Source organism: Lepidochelys kempii, chromosome 23, assembly GCF_965140265.1.
Source record: "Lepidochelys kempii isolate rLepKem1 chromosome 23, rLepKem1.hap2, whole genome shotgun sequence".
Taxonomy (NCBI): Eukaryota; Metazoa; Chordata; order Testudines; family Cheloniidae; genus Lepidochelys; species Lepidochelys kempii.
Window position 1 is genome coordinate 13,498,364 of NC_133278.1, and position 14,874 is coordinate 13,513,237.

A 14,874-nucleotide genomic window follows, 5' to 3' on the forward strand; every position below is an offset into this window, starting at 1 on the left:
CTGTGTTGCTGCTGGTCCTTTTAGCAGAAGCAGCTGGTGCAGGGAAGGAAATGCAGCAGGAAGAACAGCAGAGCCACAAAGATAAGGAGGAGGGAGAGAAAGGAGGATGGGAGAAGGAAGAGCGCAAAAATACCACAGACCTCTAAGGAGTTGGGTATATCTTTCTCACTTTATTGTCACCAAATGTGACAAAGAACAGTAACTAATTTAGACACATTCTACCCTCGATCTTTGTGAACTTGCAGTTGGCATCAGCAGGGTGGCGGGGGAATGGAGCCCTATGTTTAGGGTCTTAACTATATGTGGAATTTGTCCCTTTGCATCCAATGAGTTTGACACCTGTGGTTGTTGACTTTCATCTCAACATTGTTTCTCTGTGTCTCAAGTCTCCTTCCCTTTTGCCTTATGATTTGAATTAAGCCACTCAGGTTCTGGTTGAGAAAGCAAAAGCCTCTCTTTATTTACTGCAGGGTGAAAAAATAGATCTCTAATTGTCATTCAGGAAAGTGAGCTGGTTTCCCTTGGGAGTCTGTGGAAAGGGGGCGGCGGAGCTACCGCTGCTGCCTTTGGTGGGGCTATGATACTCCATGCTCCTGGGGATGGAGGTGGTGGTGACAGAAGAGAGTGTGTTCAGGGCCACAGCGCCTTCGTCCAAGGACTGTTTGTAGGGAATGAGGGGCTCAGCCCACAGGCCCCTCAGGGCTTGGTAGCCCAGGTACACCTGCAAGGCAGAGATGTGGAGACCTGTCACACACGTCATTCTTAGTCCGAGCATCTCCATTTACTCTTAGGGAATGGCCTCACTGCAGAGCTAACTCAGGTTAGCTACACTCAAATTACAACTCAACTACCGGCTGTGTCCGCATTGGTGCATGTGTGGTGCTCGGACCTTGGGGGGCACATCTGGCGGTTCTGAGCACTGCAGTAAACTGAGCTGCTCTCTATTCTTTCCCAGGGAATTACAGGAGAACGTGTCTGTCCTTTTTGGGCACAAGGGAGGGACTGGGGGAAGGATTAGCAGCACTGGAGGAGAGCTAGCCTGCCTCTACGCTGGAAAAAGGTTGTGTTAGCAGCTGATGAGCTGTGCTTCCTACAGTTTTAGCCTATGCCCCCTCTCGGGCCAGGAGCACCACCCCACACTCAAGGGCTGTTGTGTGTATGGGACTCAAGTTAGGGGCAAAACTCAGATTAATTTTGCAGTGAAGACAGGCCCTCAGAATTACTTCCAGGGATAGTTCCCCAGATGGTGTAAATCCATATATCTCTCTTGACTTCACTGAAGTGACAACTGATTTACTCCAGCTGAGGATCTGGCCCTCAGTTTGTAAACTGGTCAGTTCAGCCCTTCCTGAGGAAGGCTCCCCCTTCTGGCATCAGAATCCCCCACTTCCCAATCTGGAATACTAGCTGAATCCTGAATCACTCAGTTCATTTGGTGCCTGCACGTGAGTGAGTGAGACAGGGAAGGTCCGTAACAGACCTTGTAAGAAGGCCCCTCCTGACAGCAAGTGACTAGGTCAGCAGCCTGTTGAGGAAAGTATGAGTCACCCATGAAGTGAGCTGTAGCTCACGAAAGCTTATGCTCTAATAAATTGGTTAGTCTCTAAGGTGCCACAAGTACTCCTTTTCTTTTTGCGAATACAGACTAACACGGCTGTTACTCTGAAACCATTTGCAGATGGTCTGTTAAGGGCTTGATCCCAAGAGGTGCTCAGCAGATGCTGCTCCCCTTAAAGACAAAGGCATCAGGCTTTCTTTTTGGCACCTCTCAGTGCAGGCGTGAAGAAGGGTGGACTGGCAAAATATGAAGGGGGTGGTGTCTTGGTATGAAATAAGCCAAGGATTCCTGTCATCAGGATGGGAAGTCACAGCTGTGGGTAAGACCTGTGTGGACTAGTGGAGTAAACATGGGTGCTGCCAGCAAAGGAGCCAGGCACACTTGGCTTCTTACCACAGCTGGCTCTGTGCCTCAGTTTCCCCATATACCTGCTTACCTCCAGAGTCTGTTAAAAGGGTTAATTGCATTGGAAATGTAAAGTGCTATACCCATGTTAAGTGATGAGAAGGAGGAGCCCCCTAATGCTGGAGGAAAGAAATAGACAGGGATCATAGTAGCACCCCACTTTCATTCTTAAGTTAGTGCTGTTTCCCAGAAAGAGCCAATTCTGTCTCAGTTAAGAGGGGAAATCTCCTTTCCTTCCTGCCCAGTAGTGAAACATTCCTTTTACAAGGCAGCACAGCAGGGGCTTTGCTATGATTGCTGGATCAACGGGGTGTATTCACTCTGGAAAGGACTGGAGTCAAGAAAGAGAAGTCAGAATTTCTTACCCAGCAGGGGATGGAGAAGAAAGCAAAGGCAATGCTGGCGCGGGCTGAGCTACTTCCCAGCAGGTAGTGGTGAGCAGACCTGTTCCATTGATTTGCCAGGAAACAGAAGCCAATGAACCATATGCACGACCAGATGACTGGAAAGACAGGGAGCGAGATTATGGGCAATGCAAACAGGTGTGTTGGGGAGTTGCGGTGAGGTAGGAATGGAGCTGTCAAAGGTTCATGCAAAAGCTCAGGGTGAGTGTTCCCCTTCCCATTTATCTGAGGCAAACCTCCACACATGACTGAGATAAAGGGGCTGCATTTCAAAGAATAAAGCAGCTGAAAAATATAATAAAGTGCTCCTCGGTGGTTATTGTACTAACCAAATCAATGGGAAACTCAATGACATCTACTGTTCCAGGGGATAAGCTGCCTGAGGGACCGGGGGGAATTTTTATCTCTGATGAACGTCACTGGAAAATTGGTGGGTGTATTAAAGAGGTGTTTTGCCTTCTTCTTAGACATTAGAAGGAGACAGAATACCAGGCTAGATGGATCACTGGACTCCCCTGCAGTGGGATTCAGGAGACCTGGGTTCAATTCCTGCTTCAGCTATGGGTAAATCACTTCACTGCCCCAGTTTCCCCATCTGTAAAATGTAGATGATGATATTTACCTCCCTTTGTAAAGCGCTTTGAGGTCTACTGATGAAAAGAACTAGCTAGGGACTATTGGTGTGATCCAGTGCAGCAGGCAGACTGTGGGCAGATGCAGCAGACTAGACGGATTGTTAGCCTGATCAGGTGAGCCAGGTATACCGCACCTCTGCTCAGACATGGTGGCAGGGGTATTTGCCTTAAACGGGCTACTTTTCTGATTGAAAATGTCTGCGGAGAGGATACCATGCTTAATAGACAGTTGATCTGATGTGGTACTGGCAGAGGGTGAAGACAGACCAATGGGTCTGATCCAGTCCAGCTGGGAAATGAGACAGCAGCCAAGATGTCTCGATGCCAAGATTTTTAGCCCTTTGGCTCTGGCCAAAGTGGAAAGGGTTGAAAGTGCGTGAGTGAAGAGGGGCTTGCTGCTGTGCTATGCTGAGCTGTTGGTGACCAACCCCATGGAGGGACATTTGGATCTGGGGGAGTAATCACTTACTGGAGAAAGTCAGGTCCAGACTCAGGATGACAGATTTGACCTTGTGGCTAATGATAATGTTGTGGTAAGCGTCAAAGGCCAGGAAGAGGAAGGACTGCAGGAAGGCCAGGACCCCAGCTGTGATGGCATAGCTGCAGGCCACCCCATTGTCATTCAGCACGCAGCGCAGCTGGGATGAAGCTGTCAAGTTCTGGTAGCCGTCGGTCACCAGGGAGGCAAATATGATCAGCGAGAAGAGCTGGCGTGGCAAAAAGGGAAAGAGTTAACCACATGTAGACAGACACTGCTGGGATTGTGTAGGGCTGGGGCAACTTGTGGGTAATATGATTGTCCCGCCAGCTCCTCTTTTAGATTGTAAGATCTTTGAGGCAGGGACTGTCTCTATTTGTTCAGAACCCAGCACAATGAGTCCCCAATCCCGAACTGTATGATTCTGTAACATACACGATCAATAAAATGAAGTGGTGAGCAGTCAAGCACTCTGGAGCAAGCATTGTCTGTTTGTCCTGTGTTTGTACAGCACCTAGTGCCAGAGGGGTCCTGGTCTGTGACTGGGACTCCTGGGCACCACCACAATAAAAATAATAAAGAGGAACAAAAATGATCAAAGATTTAGGAAACCTGACCTAGGAGGAAAGGTTAAAAAACTAGGCATGTTTAATCTAGAGAAAAGAAGCCTGAGGGGGAACTTGAGAACAGCCTGTAAATACGTTAATGGCTGTTATAAAGAGGGCTGTGATCAGTTGTTCTCTGTGTCTACTGAAGGTAGGAAAGAAGTAATCGGCTTAATCTGCAGCAAGGGAGATTTAGGTTAGATATTAGGAAAAATGTTCTAACTCTAAGGGAAGTTAAGCTGTGGAATTGGTTTCCAAAGGAGGCTGTGGGATCCCCGTCATTACAGGTTTTTAAGAACAGATTATAGACTCATAGACTATAAAGCCAGAAGGGTCCATCATAATAATCTAGATTGGACAAACACCTGTCAGGGATGGTCTAGGTTTACTTGGTCCTGCCTCAGTGCAGGGGGCTGGACTAGGTGACCTCTCGAGGTCCCTTTCAGACCTGCATTTCTATGATTCCATGCCTCCAATATACTTCAACAGTTGCTGAGGTTGCTCAGCGCCTCGCAGCACTGGGCTCTGATAAAATATTATTTATCAGCTTGGGCAGAGAAATCCTTGGACACCGTTTCTGTTTGTAGCTCAGGAGTTGTTGGGGGTGCCTGAACTCTGGCCTCCCACTCTGCTGTAGCAAAAAAGAAGAGGCTTTGCTCTCATGAGAGGATGCTCTTGGGGTTAGGGAAACAGACTATGACTCAGGAGATCTGAGTTCAAGTCTAGGCTCTATGTGTCCTCATACCTGTGTCACACTCTGAAATGGGGGCTATAGTCCTGCCTGTCTGTTTAAAGCAGTCCCTACTCCAAAAAGCTTATAATGTGTTCTGGGACCTTGAGTGTTCATTATATTGTGATATAATGAACACTGATAATAATGATTGCAGGACCTGAGCACTTGTCAGAATACTTGCATCCCAGGCACCAAGCAAAAATTAATGTGATTGGAGGAATCAATTGCTAGCCAATGAACAGTGAAAGAAAGTGATAAGCAGCTCCTAGCTAGTACTTTTCATCAACCAATATCAAAGCACTTTGCAAAGGAAGTCAGTATTATTATCTCCATTTCACAGATGGGGAAACTGAGGCATGGAGTGGGGGACAGGGTCACCCAGTAGGCCAGTGGCAGAGGTAGGAATAGAACCCAGGACACCTGAGATCCAGTCCAGTAGGACCACCCCTTTTACGTAGACAGATGGGCTGGCCTGGCTTGGCTTGGTTGAAATATGAAGAGATTGGGTGTCTTGCCCAAAGCTTGAGTGAACTCTGAGGTTTGAAAACGTTTAGTACTTTGGGGTGTTTTATATTTTCAAATGCTCTGGTTTCACACAGAATTGGAAACACCATGAGGGGGGGATGTAGGTAGGGGTGTGTTGTGTCCATCCATCTGCCCTGGGAATGGAGGACTTCAGTTTGCAAGTTCTCTAGGACTCTTTATCTGAGTTTTTACAGCACCAAGCACAATGGGACCAAATCCTCCTTGGGGCCTTTTGACTACTACTATCATATACATGTTCATAATTAATTATTAGGGCACATTTTGTCAAGGTTTAAGCCAGTGTTGGTTGTGAGACTAAATCTCCAACCCCAGGGCTTGGAGGTGGGCTTTTTCTCTTGGTTTCTCTCACCCCAGCTAGGATCCTAGCAATGGTTTGAGGTTGCCTCAGGAACTGGACCACGTTGTTCTCTGAGAGCTCCTGCAGACTCGAGCTCACCCTCCTCATCCTGCTGTCTTCTCACCTGCCTTGGGGTGAAGATGGATCTCCAGGGTGCTAGAGGGAGGCAAGGAAACAGACAAGAGATTAGAAATGGTGATGGACAGCAAGGAGAGGTGTCTAGTGTTTCCATTGCTGGGTGATCTTTAGTTCCCTCAGTCACACAGGAAAAAGGGCCAACAGCTGAACCCTAATAATGCTCCCACATCGTATTTTCAGTGGGATGCCCCTAATTTACTGCCACGGAATTCATGTAAGCCTGGCTCTCCCCTCTCCTACTTCTGGCTAACCCTGCCTGGCTGCAGGGGATTTGGCAGGAGGCATTCCAGAGTACTTGTATGACATTCACTTTACCCTCTAAGCTGCCCCCGCCCCCCGGCCAGGTATCTGTGAGTCAGAGGGGAAGGATTTGACCCTGGTTCTGCCCTTTGACCCCTGGCAGCCAGGTAACTGTGGTTGTGGCGGGGCTCATGGACACTGGCTCTGTGCTGACCCATCCCACTATCCCAGAGCATGCCAGAGTTTGCCTGAACTGGGGTTGCCAAGACCCCAGTTCTGCTGTCTGATCCTCCCCAGCCAGGGACCTCCTCCAAGGTGAGTATCCAGGAATATGGCAGGGCTGACACCATGCGGACTCCCTCAGATTCCTGCTGTTCCGAACCAGGGTGAGGATGGGGTTAGCGTGACCCTCTGATGGGAATAATCCTGGCTTTTCCCTCCGGCCTCTCACATTGCCAATGTTCCTGACAGCTGCAGGCTTGGCATGACCCTATCTTTGCCATCTGAGCCCCCCTACCCTGCTGCACCTAGACAAGCTAGGGTTGGTGTGATCCCCACCTGTCCTTTGACCCCAATGACCTCATCATTGCTGACTGGGACTGCAATGGCATCACCCCAGCTGTGCCCTCTGACCTGTGCCTGACTGCACCAGGGTTAGCATGATCCCCGCATTGCCCACTACCATCCTTCATCTTTTTTGCTGCTATGAGGGGGGTGAGACCCCAGCCCTGCTTCTGACCCTTTAACTTCTAGGCTCTTCCTGATCATGGTGGGGTTGGTGTAACCCTGGCTCTGCTCTCTGACCCATCCCTGGCTGCTGTGGGGTTAGCGTGTCTCTGGCAGAGGCAGGATTGGTGTGATCCCAGTTGTGCCCCCATCACATCCTGCTCTCCCTCACAAACAGGTGCACCATCTGATGCAAGGGGGTTGCCATCACCCCAGCATCCATCATATCACAACCCAAATCTCTGACAGTGGCAGTGCTGGCATGATGCCAGCCCTGCTTCCTTTGCTGCTAGAGGGGTTGGCATGACCCCAGCTTTGCCCCCTATCACCCTCAGCTGTCTCTGCTATTCGGGGAGTTGGCATGACCCTGACTGTGCTGCCCTCAACTCTCTCTGACATTGGGAGGTTGGCCAGCTGTGCCCCCCTCAGCTCTCTCTGACATTGAGAGGTTGGCATGATCCCAGCTGTGCCCTTTCCAGCTCTGATACTGAGGGATTGGCATGACCCTAACTGTAGCCCCATGAGCTGTCTCTGACATAGGGGGGTTGGGTTGGCATGACCACGGCTGTGCCCCCCTCAGCTCTCTCCAATGTTGGGGGGCTGAAATGACCCTGGTTGTACCCCCCTCAGCTCTCTCTGACATTGGGGGGTTGGCGTGACCCTGACTATACCCCCCTAAGCTCTCTCTGACATTGGGGGGTTGGGTTGGTGTGACTCCTGCTGTTGCCCCCTCAGCTCTCTCCAACACTGGGGGAGTGGAATGACCCTGGCTGTACCCTCCTCAGCTCTCTCTGACATTGGGGGGTTGGTGTGACCCCAGCTGTTGCCCCCTCAGCTCTCTCTGACACTGGGGGGTTGGCATGACCACAGTTGTGGCTTCTCTATGGGGCCCGGTACTGGGGAGGTTCATGGCAGGTTGTGGGGGGGCTCTCACCTCAGAGACCCAGCTCCCTGCTCACCTGTCCCTATCCCCCCTCAGAGTCTCGCCTCAATCCCCTTTTCCCGCCTTTTCCTTTCAGGCGCATCCTCCCTCTCCCCCCATTCTCGATGGGAGGGGGAAGGGGAGAGAAAGGGAGGGCTCGACGCCTCATTGGCTAGACCATGGCCACGCCCCGATTTCGAACTCCGCAGGCGGCGGTTGGAAACGCCCGTTACAGTGGGGTGGGCCGGGGCAGGGGCAGGAGCAGGAGCAGGAGCGCGAGCGCGAGGGCGCGGGCGCGCGCCGGGTTTTCGAATCAGTCGCGCGGGCTTTCCGGGAAAGGGGATGGCAGGGGAGTGAGGGCAGCCGACCGAGATTGGTGGTGCGCACGCGCAGCCTGGGAGGCAGGCAGGAAGGCACGCATGCGCGCCGTGGAGAGGCACGGGCGGGGCAGAGGGAAGGGGAGAGAGCGAGCGAGGAGGTCCTGCTGCGCATGCGCAGACTCTCAATGTCAACACCGCTTTGCCCAAGGTTAGGGGGCTGCTGCTGGTGCCTGGGGATTTCTTCCTGCTCTGCACGTTGTTAACCAGCCCTCAGGGGCCTGGCTGGGTCGCGGTCCGTGGGCGGAGGGAGCATGTGGCTGGGGGGAGGGAGTTAGCGGCCCCCCTGCAGTGGGTGGTGCCAGGTGACCTTTGACCTCTGTGACTGCTCCCTGCCGGCCTGGTGACCTCTGACCTGGTCAAGCCGGGTGCACAGATTGACCTTTGAACCCTGCGCGGCGGCCAAGACTCCCTCGGTGCTGCCACCCCGCAACCGGCGACCTTTGAACCCTGCGCGGCGGCCAAGACTCCCTCGGTGCTGCCACCCCGCAACCGGCGACCTTTGAACCCTGCGCGGCGGCCAAGACTCCCTCGGTGCTGCCACCCCGCAACCGGCGACCTTTGAACCCTGCGCGGCGGCCAAGACTCCCTCGGTGCTGCCACCCCGCAACCGGCGACCTTTGAACCCTGCGCGGCGGCCAAGACTCCCTCGGTGCTGCCACCCCGCAACCGGCGACCTTTGAACCCTGCGCGGCGGCCAAGACTCCCTCGGTGCTGCCACCCCGCAACCGGCGACCTTTGAACCCTGCGCGGCGGCCAAGACTCCCTCGGTGCTGCCACCCCGCAACCGGCGACCTTTGAACCCTGCGCGGCGGCCAAGACTCCCTCGGTGCTGCCACCCCGCAACCGGCGACCTTTGAACCCTGCGCGGCGGCCAAGACTCCCTCGGTGCTGCCACCCCGCAACCGGCGACCTTTGAACCCTGCGCGGCGGCCAAGACTCCCTCGGTGCTGCCACCCCGCAACCGGCGACCTTTGAACCCTGCGCGGCGGCCAAGACTCCCTCGGTGCTGCCACCCCGCAACCGGCGACCTTTGAACCCTGCACCCACGGCTGGCGATCTTTGAACCTTGCACAGCAGCCAAGTCAACTTTGCTACTCCTGCCCTGGGGCGGGCGACCTTTGAACTCTCCAGGGGTTACCTCCCCCACCCCAGATTCTGCAGCCCCGCCTGCTTCTCTGCTCGGACAGTGGGTTTAAATGGTGCCATGGAAGAATCTGAAGAGTCTCCCAAGACCTGACTCCTGGGAACGGACGCAACAGAGAAACAGGCTCGCACTGGCCAGGGATATGGCTGCTGGGCGGCGGTGGGTGGTTTGGGAATGGGGCATGGGGCCTTTCCCCTCTAGGGGGCACCAGCTCCTTTCTGGTCCCAGAGCGGAGGACTGGCCAGCTCAGTGGGGCAGGGAATGCGACACAGGGCCTTTCCTTTCCAGGGAGTGCTGGCTCTCATCTGGCCCTAGGGCGGGAGACTGGCTGGTTCATGGGGGGCAGAGAATGGGACATGGGGCCTGCCTCTTCCATGGGGGTGCTGATTCCCCTCTCTCAGAAACCGAGTGCTAAAAGTTATTCTCATCTGACCTCTGCTTGCTGGGCCCATGTGTGAACTGAGTGGCTGGGTCTCAGCCCGGTTCCTGGGCGAGGGGTCCCTGAATAAACAGCCCCCATGCCCAACCCCAGAGAGGCTGTATATCACCACCAAGCAAGAGGTTGCTGTATAAACAGCTGCTGTGCCCCACCCCAGAGGGGCCGCATCTCAGCGCTGGGCAAGGTGGTACCCGTACAAACAGCCCCTGTGCCTGCATCTCAGTGCCTGGCAAGGGATCCCTGTATAAATGGACCCCATGACCGGCAGTTTGACTGAGGACTGAGCTGGCCACGGAGCTGGAGCTGCTCACTGCAGGGCTATGGCGCTTGTGTTCTGTTGGGCTGATGCCTCCCTCTCTTGCAGGATGCTGGGTGTGGCCTGGGCCGCCTTGGGGACAGGGGCGCTGGGGCTACCCTGCCGCAGTACGGCCTCCCTCGCCTCCCGGATGGCAGCGTACCGGAGGATGTGGAAGCCTGTGGAGCCCCAGGGGTGGGCTGAGCAGTACAGGGAGCGGTTCATCCCCTTCTCTAAGGGGCAGCTGGTCAGCAGCCTTCTCAAGGTACAGGGTGCTCCCTGGGGGGGCCACAAATCAAAGCAGGGCCAGGCTGGGGCAGCACGCAGAGGGGAGACCGTTGGGAAACACCTGGCGAGAGCAGGGTGGGTGACTTGGTACAGGGCAATCCCCTCTGAGTCAGAGCCGATCTCACCCCAGAGGGGTCGCATCTCAAGGTGGGGGCAAGGGGGCCCTGTATAATGTCCCGCCCCAGAGGCGGTCGCAGCTCAGTGTCGGGCAAGGGGGCTCTATATAAACAGCCATAATGCTCCACTCCAGAGGCGCCTGCCTCTCAATTAGGCGGTTGGAGCAGCACAGGAAATGGCTCTCACACACAGCACAGGATATGCCTCTGAGACCCAGGGATGCCAGTTCCTGGTGAATCCACACTTGGCGCTAACTGTCCCTCCAGGAGTTCCACTCTTCCAGTGACGCCGAGCGCGCCTCCTTCTTGGCCTTCGTGGCACGGGTGGACTCTTCCCTCCTGCATCACTACCATTCCCTCCTGAGGCACTTGCAGGTAAGGTGTCAGCTGCACGGTGTCCCCTTTGGAAATAGCTAAGCCAGGCTGAGGTTCGGATGGGAGCCGGTGAAAGAAAACACGGTGGGTAGGGGACGCTCTCCACTGACAGTCAGCGCTGGCCCCAGGGCAGCCCTAGGAGGGTCTGTGCTGCTGGGAGCAGGGCAGGGGCTCAATAGGGGGGCTCACTTGTGGATTTTCTCTATAAACAGTCTCTTTGGTCCACCCCAGAGGCAGCCGCATCTCAGCGCTGGGTGAGGGATTGCTGTATAAGCAGACCCCGCTCCCCACCCCAGAGTCGGCTGCATCTCAGCACTGGGTGAGAGTCCATGTATAAACAGCTGCAGCGCTTGACCCTAGGATTGGCAGCATCTCAGTGTGGAGTGAACAGATCCCTTCTCAGACATGGTGCTGTGGGATCCTTGGGGCTGGGTGTCCCATACAGACGTACCTTCCTGCTTCCCCTCCACAGGCTCTCTACGACCCCATTAACCCCGACCGGGACACCCTGCCAGAGTTGGCTCTGAGTGACACCGAGCGCCTGGCTAAGGAGCGGCAGGTCCTGGCTGAGTTGGAACCGGTGCTGGATCAGGCCAACTTCAACAGTCTGTCGGAGGATGTCCTGGCCTACGCCCTCATCGTGCATCACCCTCAGGATGATGTCCAGGTGTGGCCACCTCTGGGGAGGGGAGCGGCCCATCCGGCACTGCCCCAGTGTAACGCTTCGGAAAAACTAATTCCTCTCTGCCCCAATCCCGTGCCCTGCTACTGAGCCAGCAGGCCTCTTGCCCCCTGCAACTGCCTCTCCCTTGGTTACCACTTTGGGACAGACCCTCCTGCGTGCCTATAATCCCATCAGGTATACGGGATTTCCCTTCTCTCCCTGAGCTGTGCAATGAAAAAACCCTATTCCCCACCCCAGAGGCAGCTGCATCTCAACGACAGGCCAGGGGTCCCTGTATAAACAGCCCCCATGCACCACCCCAGAGGAGCCACGTCTCCACGCCTGGCAAAGGATCCCCATATAACCAGCTCTTGTGGCCCTCCCCAGAAGTGGCCGCATTCGAGGGCCGGTTGTATTGGGAGGACCCAGGCTTAGCAACCCATCCCGTTGTGTGTTGTGGCTATATGTTCCCCTTTGTTCCCCAGGTTTCAGTGAACTTGGATCAATACGAGTACATCCGGTTCTGGGCCCTCGGCCAGCGTGTTGGAGTCCTCCCGATTAAATCCACGCTGGGGCCCCGGAAGGGGCTGTTCAGCACGGCCCGGACCCCCGCGGAAAGGCAAGGACACCCCCTCTTCTTACCCTCCAGCCAGGATCTCTAGGAGCAGAATGGCTTGGGGGCGCTGTGCTGTGGGAATGGGGCAGGGGACTCAATACGGGGCACTCTCCCCTGACAGTCAGCATTCGTGCCAAAGCCCCAGGACGGTGCTAGGGAGCACTGTGCTGCTAGGGCCTCAGTAGGGGGTGCTCTCCCCTCACAGTCAAAGTTGACCCCAGTGCCCCAGGAGTGAAGTGGGGGGCTCAGTAGGGGGCACTCTCCTCCAGCAATCAGTGCTGGCCCCAGGGGTCCATCCAGGCTCTTGACCTCCCTTCCCTGCCCCTGTCAGTCGTGGCCTGAACCATGATCTCGGGGGCTGCACCCGCAGTGCCTGGCCCTAGATCCCACCCCGCTGACGGTGTTACCCACCCCCAGGCATTATTTCAAGCGGGTGCTGGTGGCGGCCCGGCCCAGGAACGCCCACCTGGTGCTGAAGTGCTTCAAGGACATCCCCTTGGAGGCGCTGGAGCAGCTGCTGCCAGGCGTGAGAATCCGCACGTCCATCTTCTACAAGACGCTGCTGAACGTCACGCTGGTGGTGAGCGGGCTGGTCCTCTTCGTTAATGTTGGCATGGTGGTGCTGTCCGACCTCAAGATCGGCACCAGCTTCCTGCTGCTCTGCTTCGCCGCCTTCATGTCCTTCCGCGCCTGGAAGGTATGTGCCTCTGGTGAGGTCGGTGCCGCTGAGACCCCTGGGAGGGAGGTTGGGGCCCCCGTCACGCCGGGCGCTGCGCAGACCCCCCCCTTCCGGCCAAGATTGGGGGCCCCTATCGTGCCATGCGGACCCCATTGTGCTGCGTCCTGTGTATTCTCATAGAAATAGGTCCTGCACCAAAGAGCTCACAATTTAATTAGACAAGGGAGAGGGGAAACTGAGGCACAGATTGACTAATTGAGTTGACAGCGTCCCACAGCAGGTCAGGGGTAGAGCTGGGAAGAGCACCCAGGGCTCCAGTGCCGTACCCATGAGACCACATGGCCTGAAGGCTCCCCTCAGCATCTGAATGGAACCACCAAGTTGCCAGGCCTTGGTGCTGCAGCTACTCTCCTCCCAGAGCTAGGAGATCGAACCCAGGAGTCTGGGCTCCCCGCTGTAACCACTAGACCCCCCTCCCCTCCCGAGCAGGGGGTAGGACCCAGGCATCCTGACCCTGTGCTCCCCGCTCAGGTGTTCAGGCAACGGCGGAACATCCACTCCCTGGAGCTGGCGCACATGCTGTATTACCGCAGCACCTCCAACAACTCGGAGCTGCTGGGGGCGCTGGTGCTGCGGGCCCAGGAGGAGCATGCCAAGGAGCTGATCCTGGCACACAGCTTCCTGCGCCGGCAGCCAGCCCGGCCCCCACACGGCCTCGCAGGTAGGGACCAGGGAGGCAGGGCTGAGAGATGGGGTCTCCCCAGCAGGGGGGCGCTCTCACTCAGGAGGGCAGGGCTGAGAGGGAGTGTCTCCCCATCAGGTTGGAGGGACCCCAGGGCTGAGAGTGTGTGTGGGTCTCCCCAGCAGGGGGCGCTCTCATGCGGGGGCAGAGCTGATTGGGGGGGGTTCCCCAGCAGGGGGCGCTCTCCCCAGGATGACCCAGGTCTCCTCTCTCCCCAGACCCTGAGACCGTGGCTGGCCTTCAGGAGCACGTCCAATCATGGCTGCGGCTCCACTCGGGCCTGGAAGTCTCCTTCTGTGCCGACCGCGCCTGCCGGCACCTGCTCAGCCTAGAGGGGGGGCACCGGGCCGATCCTGCCATGGCCCCTGGGTCCCACTGATGCCCCATGGCCGTTTGCAGCGTGGGCACCCCCGATCCCTCCTCCCGGCTGTGCAGGGACAGCACTGGAGGGGAGGCCCCTATGGAGCATGCAACACTCAGGAAGGGGAGGAGAACTGAGCGCCCCTCTTCCCCCCCATGCACACACACTCTGAGCATGTTCCTGGTGCCTTCTGGGAGTCCTGCCAACTCCCATGCTTGGCATGGCCCTGCTGTTACCCAGCTACTGCCAGGGCTGGATTGCTGGGTCGTTAACCCCCTCTGGGCTGCCTGGTGCCCGAGGGGTTCTGTTGGCCACCGTTCAAGAAGGATGCGTGGACGTTGGCAGGGGAGCGTCGGCTCATTGACACCAATGAGTCAAAGGCTATTCAGCCGGGAGGGCTCTGTCACCATTACAGCCCCTCCCCCCATCTCCCACAAGGGATTTGGACCCTGGATTTCTCTTCTCTTTGGCAGAAAGAGAGTGCCCAAAGCCCACCCGGCCAAACCCTCCCTGCTGTGCCCGGACCCCAGCATTGGCTGCCCATGGCGCATGGATTTGCACCTAGCGCCTCTCTGGGAGCGTGTCCACACTGCTGTGTGAGGAGCGGGATTGGCCCACCCGACCCGAGCCAGTGCAGAATTCAGGCCATGAAGGGCATGCAGAATTCAGACCGTGATTTCCGACGGGCCGGCCGGTTGGCAGGGGCTGCTTCGCTCTGGCTCCTCCCATGATTTCCTCTGCTGCTCATTTTCACAGCGCCTGGCCTCGATTTATGTGTGAGAAAGGGACTTTTGGGCAGGAGTGGAAGAACGCTGGGCCTCCTCCCCCCAAATGAAAGCACTTTAGTCGCCACGGGTGGGACTGCTCACAGCACACTTCCCATTGCGCCAGGGCCAGTTCACTGGCTACATTGACTCCGGGATAGTCAGGCTCCAAGCCAGCACCTTTCCCTGGTGGGGGGAGAGAACCCAGGAGTCCTGGCTCCCAGCTCCGGGTGAGCGACAATAAAATGTCTTAGCCTTAGGAGCCCAGCTTTATTCCCTGGCCT

The 14,874-nt window shown here is 56.2% G+C and overlaps 2 protein-coding genes across 4 annotated transcripts; one reads left to right on the forward strand and one right to left on the reverse strand.

The window, feature by feature from the left end:
- Positions 1-229: 229 nt before the first annotated feature.
- On the reverse strand, positions 230-5,853 carry SYNGR4 (synaptogyrin 4). Its single transcript, XM_073322159.1, has 4 exons — positions 5,714-5,853; positions 3,472-3,709; positions 2,329-2,465; positions 230-721 (listed from the first exon to the last, which is right to left on the reverse strand). The coding sequence occupies exons 1-4, from the start codon at positions 5,807-5,809 to the stop codon at positions 488-490; spliced, it is 705 nt and encodes a 234-aa protein (XP_073178260.1). The 5' UTR covers positions 5,810-5,853; the 3' UTR covers positions 230-487.
- A 2,221-nt stretch (positions 5,854-8,074) lies between these two features.
- On the forward strand, positions 8,075-13,869 carry TMEM143 (transmembrane protein 143). 3 transcript variants are annotated; one of them, XM_073322059.1, is made up of 8 exons: positions 8,075-9,410; positions 10,055-10,250; positions 10,657-10,764; positions 11,237-11,431; positions 11,914-12,047; positions 12,462-12,741; positions 13,255-13,444; positions 13,684-13,869. In XM_073322059.1, exons 1-8 carry the CDS (start codon positions 9,304-9,306, stop codon positions 13,842-13,844), a joined length of 1,371 nt encoding a protein of 456 aa, XP_073178160.1. In that variant the 5' UTR covers positions 8,075-9,303; the 3' UTR covers positions 13,845-13,869. The 3 variants fall into 3 exon arrangements, with proteins under 3 accessions (XP_073178160.1, XP_073178161.1, XP_073178162.1); XM_073322060.1 differs by having other exon boundaries at positions 8,075-9,374; XM_073322061.1 differs by having other exon boundaries at positions 8,075-8,255.
- Positions 13,870-14,874: the final 1,005 nt, after the last annotated feature.

Bases quoted from the DNA above. Each gene is read 5' to 3' on its own strand.
- SYNGR4 (XM_073322159.1), bottom strand. From the start codon at position 5,809: ATGAGGAGGGTGAGCTCGAGTCTGCAGGAGCTCTCAGAGAACAACGTG. The intron at 2,466-3,471 runs GTAAGTGATTAC...CTGTCTTTCCAG, and splicing joins TCTGGACCTGACTTTCTCCA to TCATCTGGTCGTGCATATGG. The intron at 722-2,328 runs GTAAGAAATTCT...TCTGCCTTGCAG, and splicing joins TCTTCTCCATCCCCTGCTGG to GTGTACCTGGGCTACCAAGC.
- TMEM143 (XM_073322059.1), top strand. From the start codon at position 9,304: ATGGTGCCATGGAAGAATCTGAAGAGTCTCCCAAGACCTGACTCCTGG. The intron at 9,411-10,054 runs GTGGGTGGTTTG...CCTCTCTTGCAG, and splicing joins GATATGGCTGCTGGGCGGCG to GATGCTGGGTGTGGCCTGGG. The intron at 12,742-13,254 runs GTATGTGCCTCT...CTCCCCGCTCAG, and splicing joins TGTCCTTCCGCGCCTGGAAG to GTGTTCAGGCAACGGCGGAA.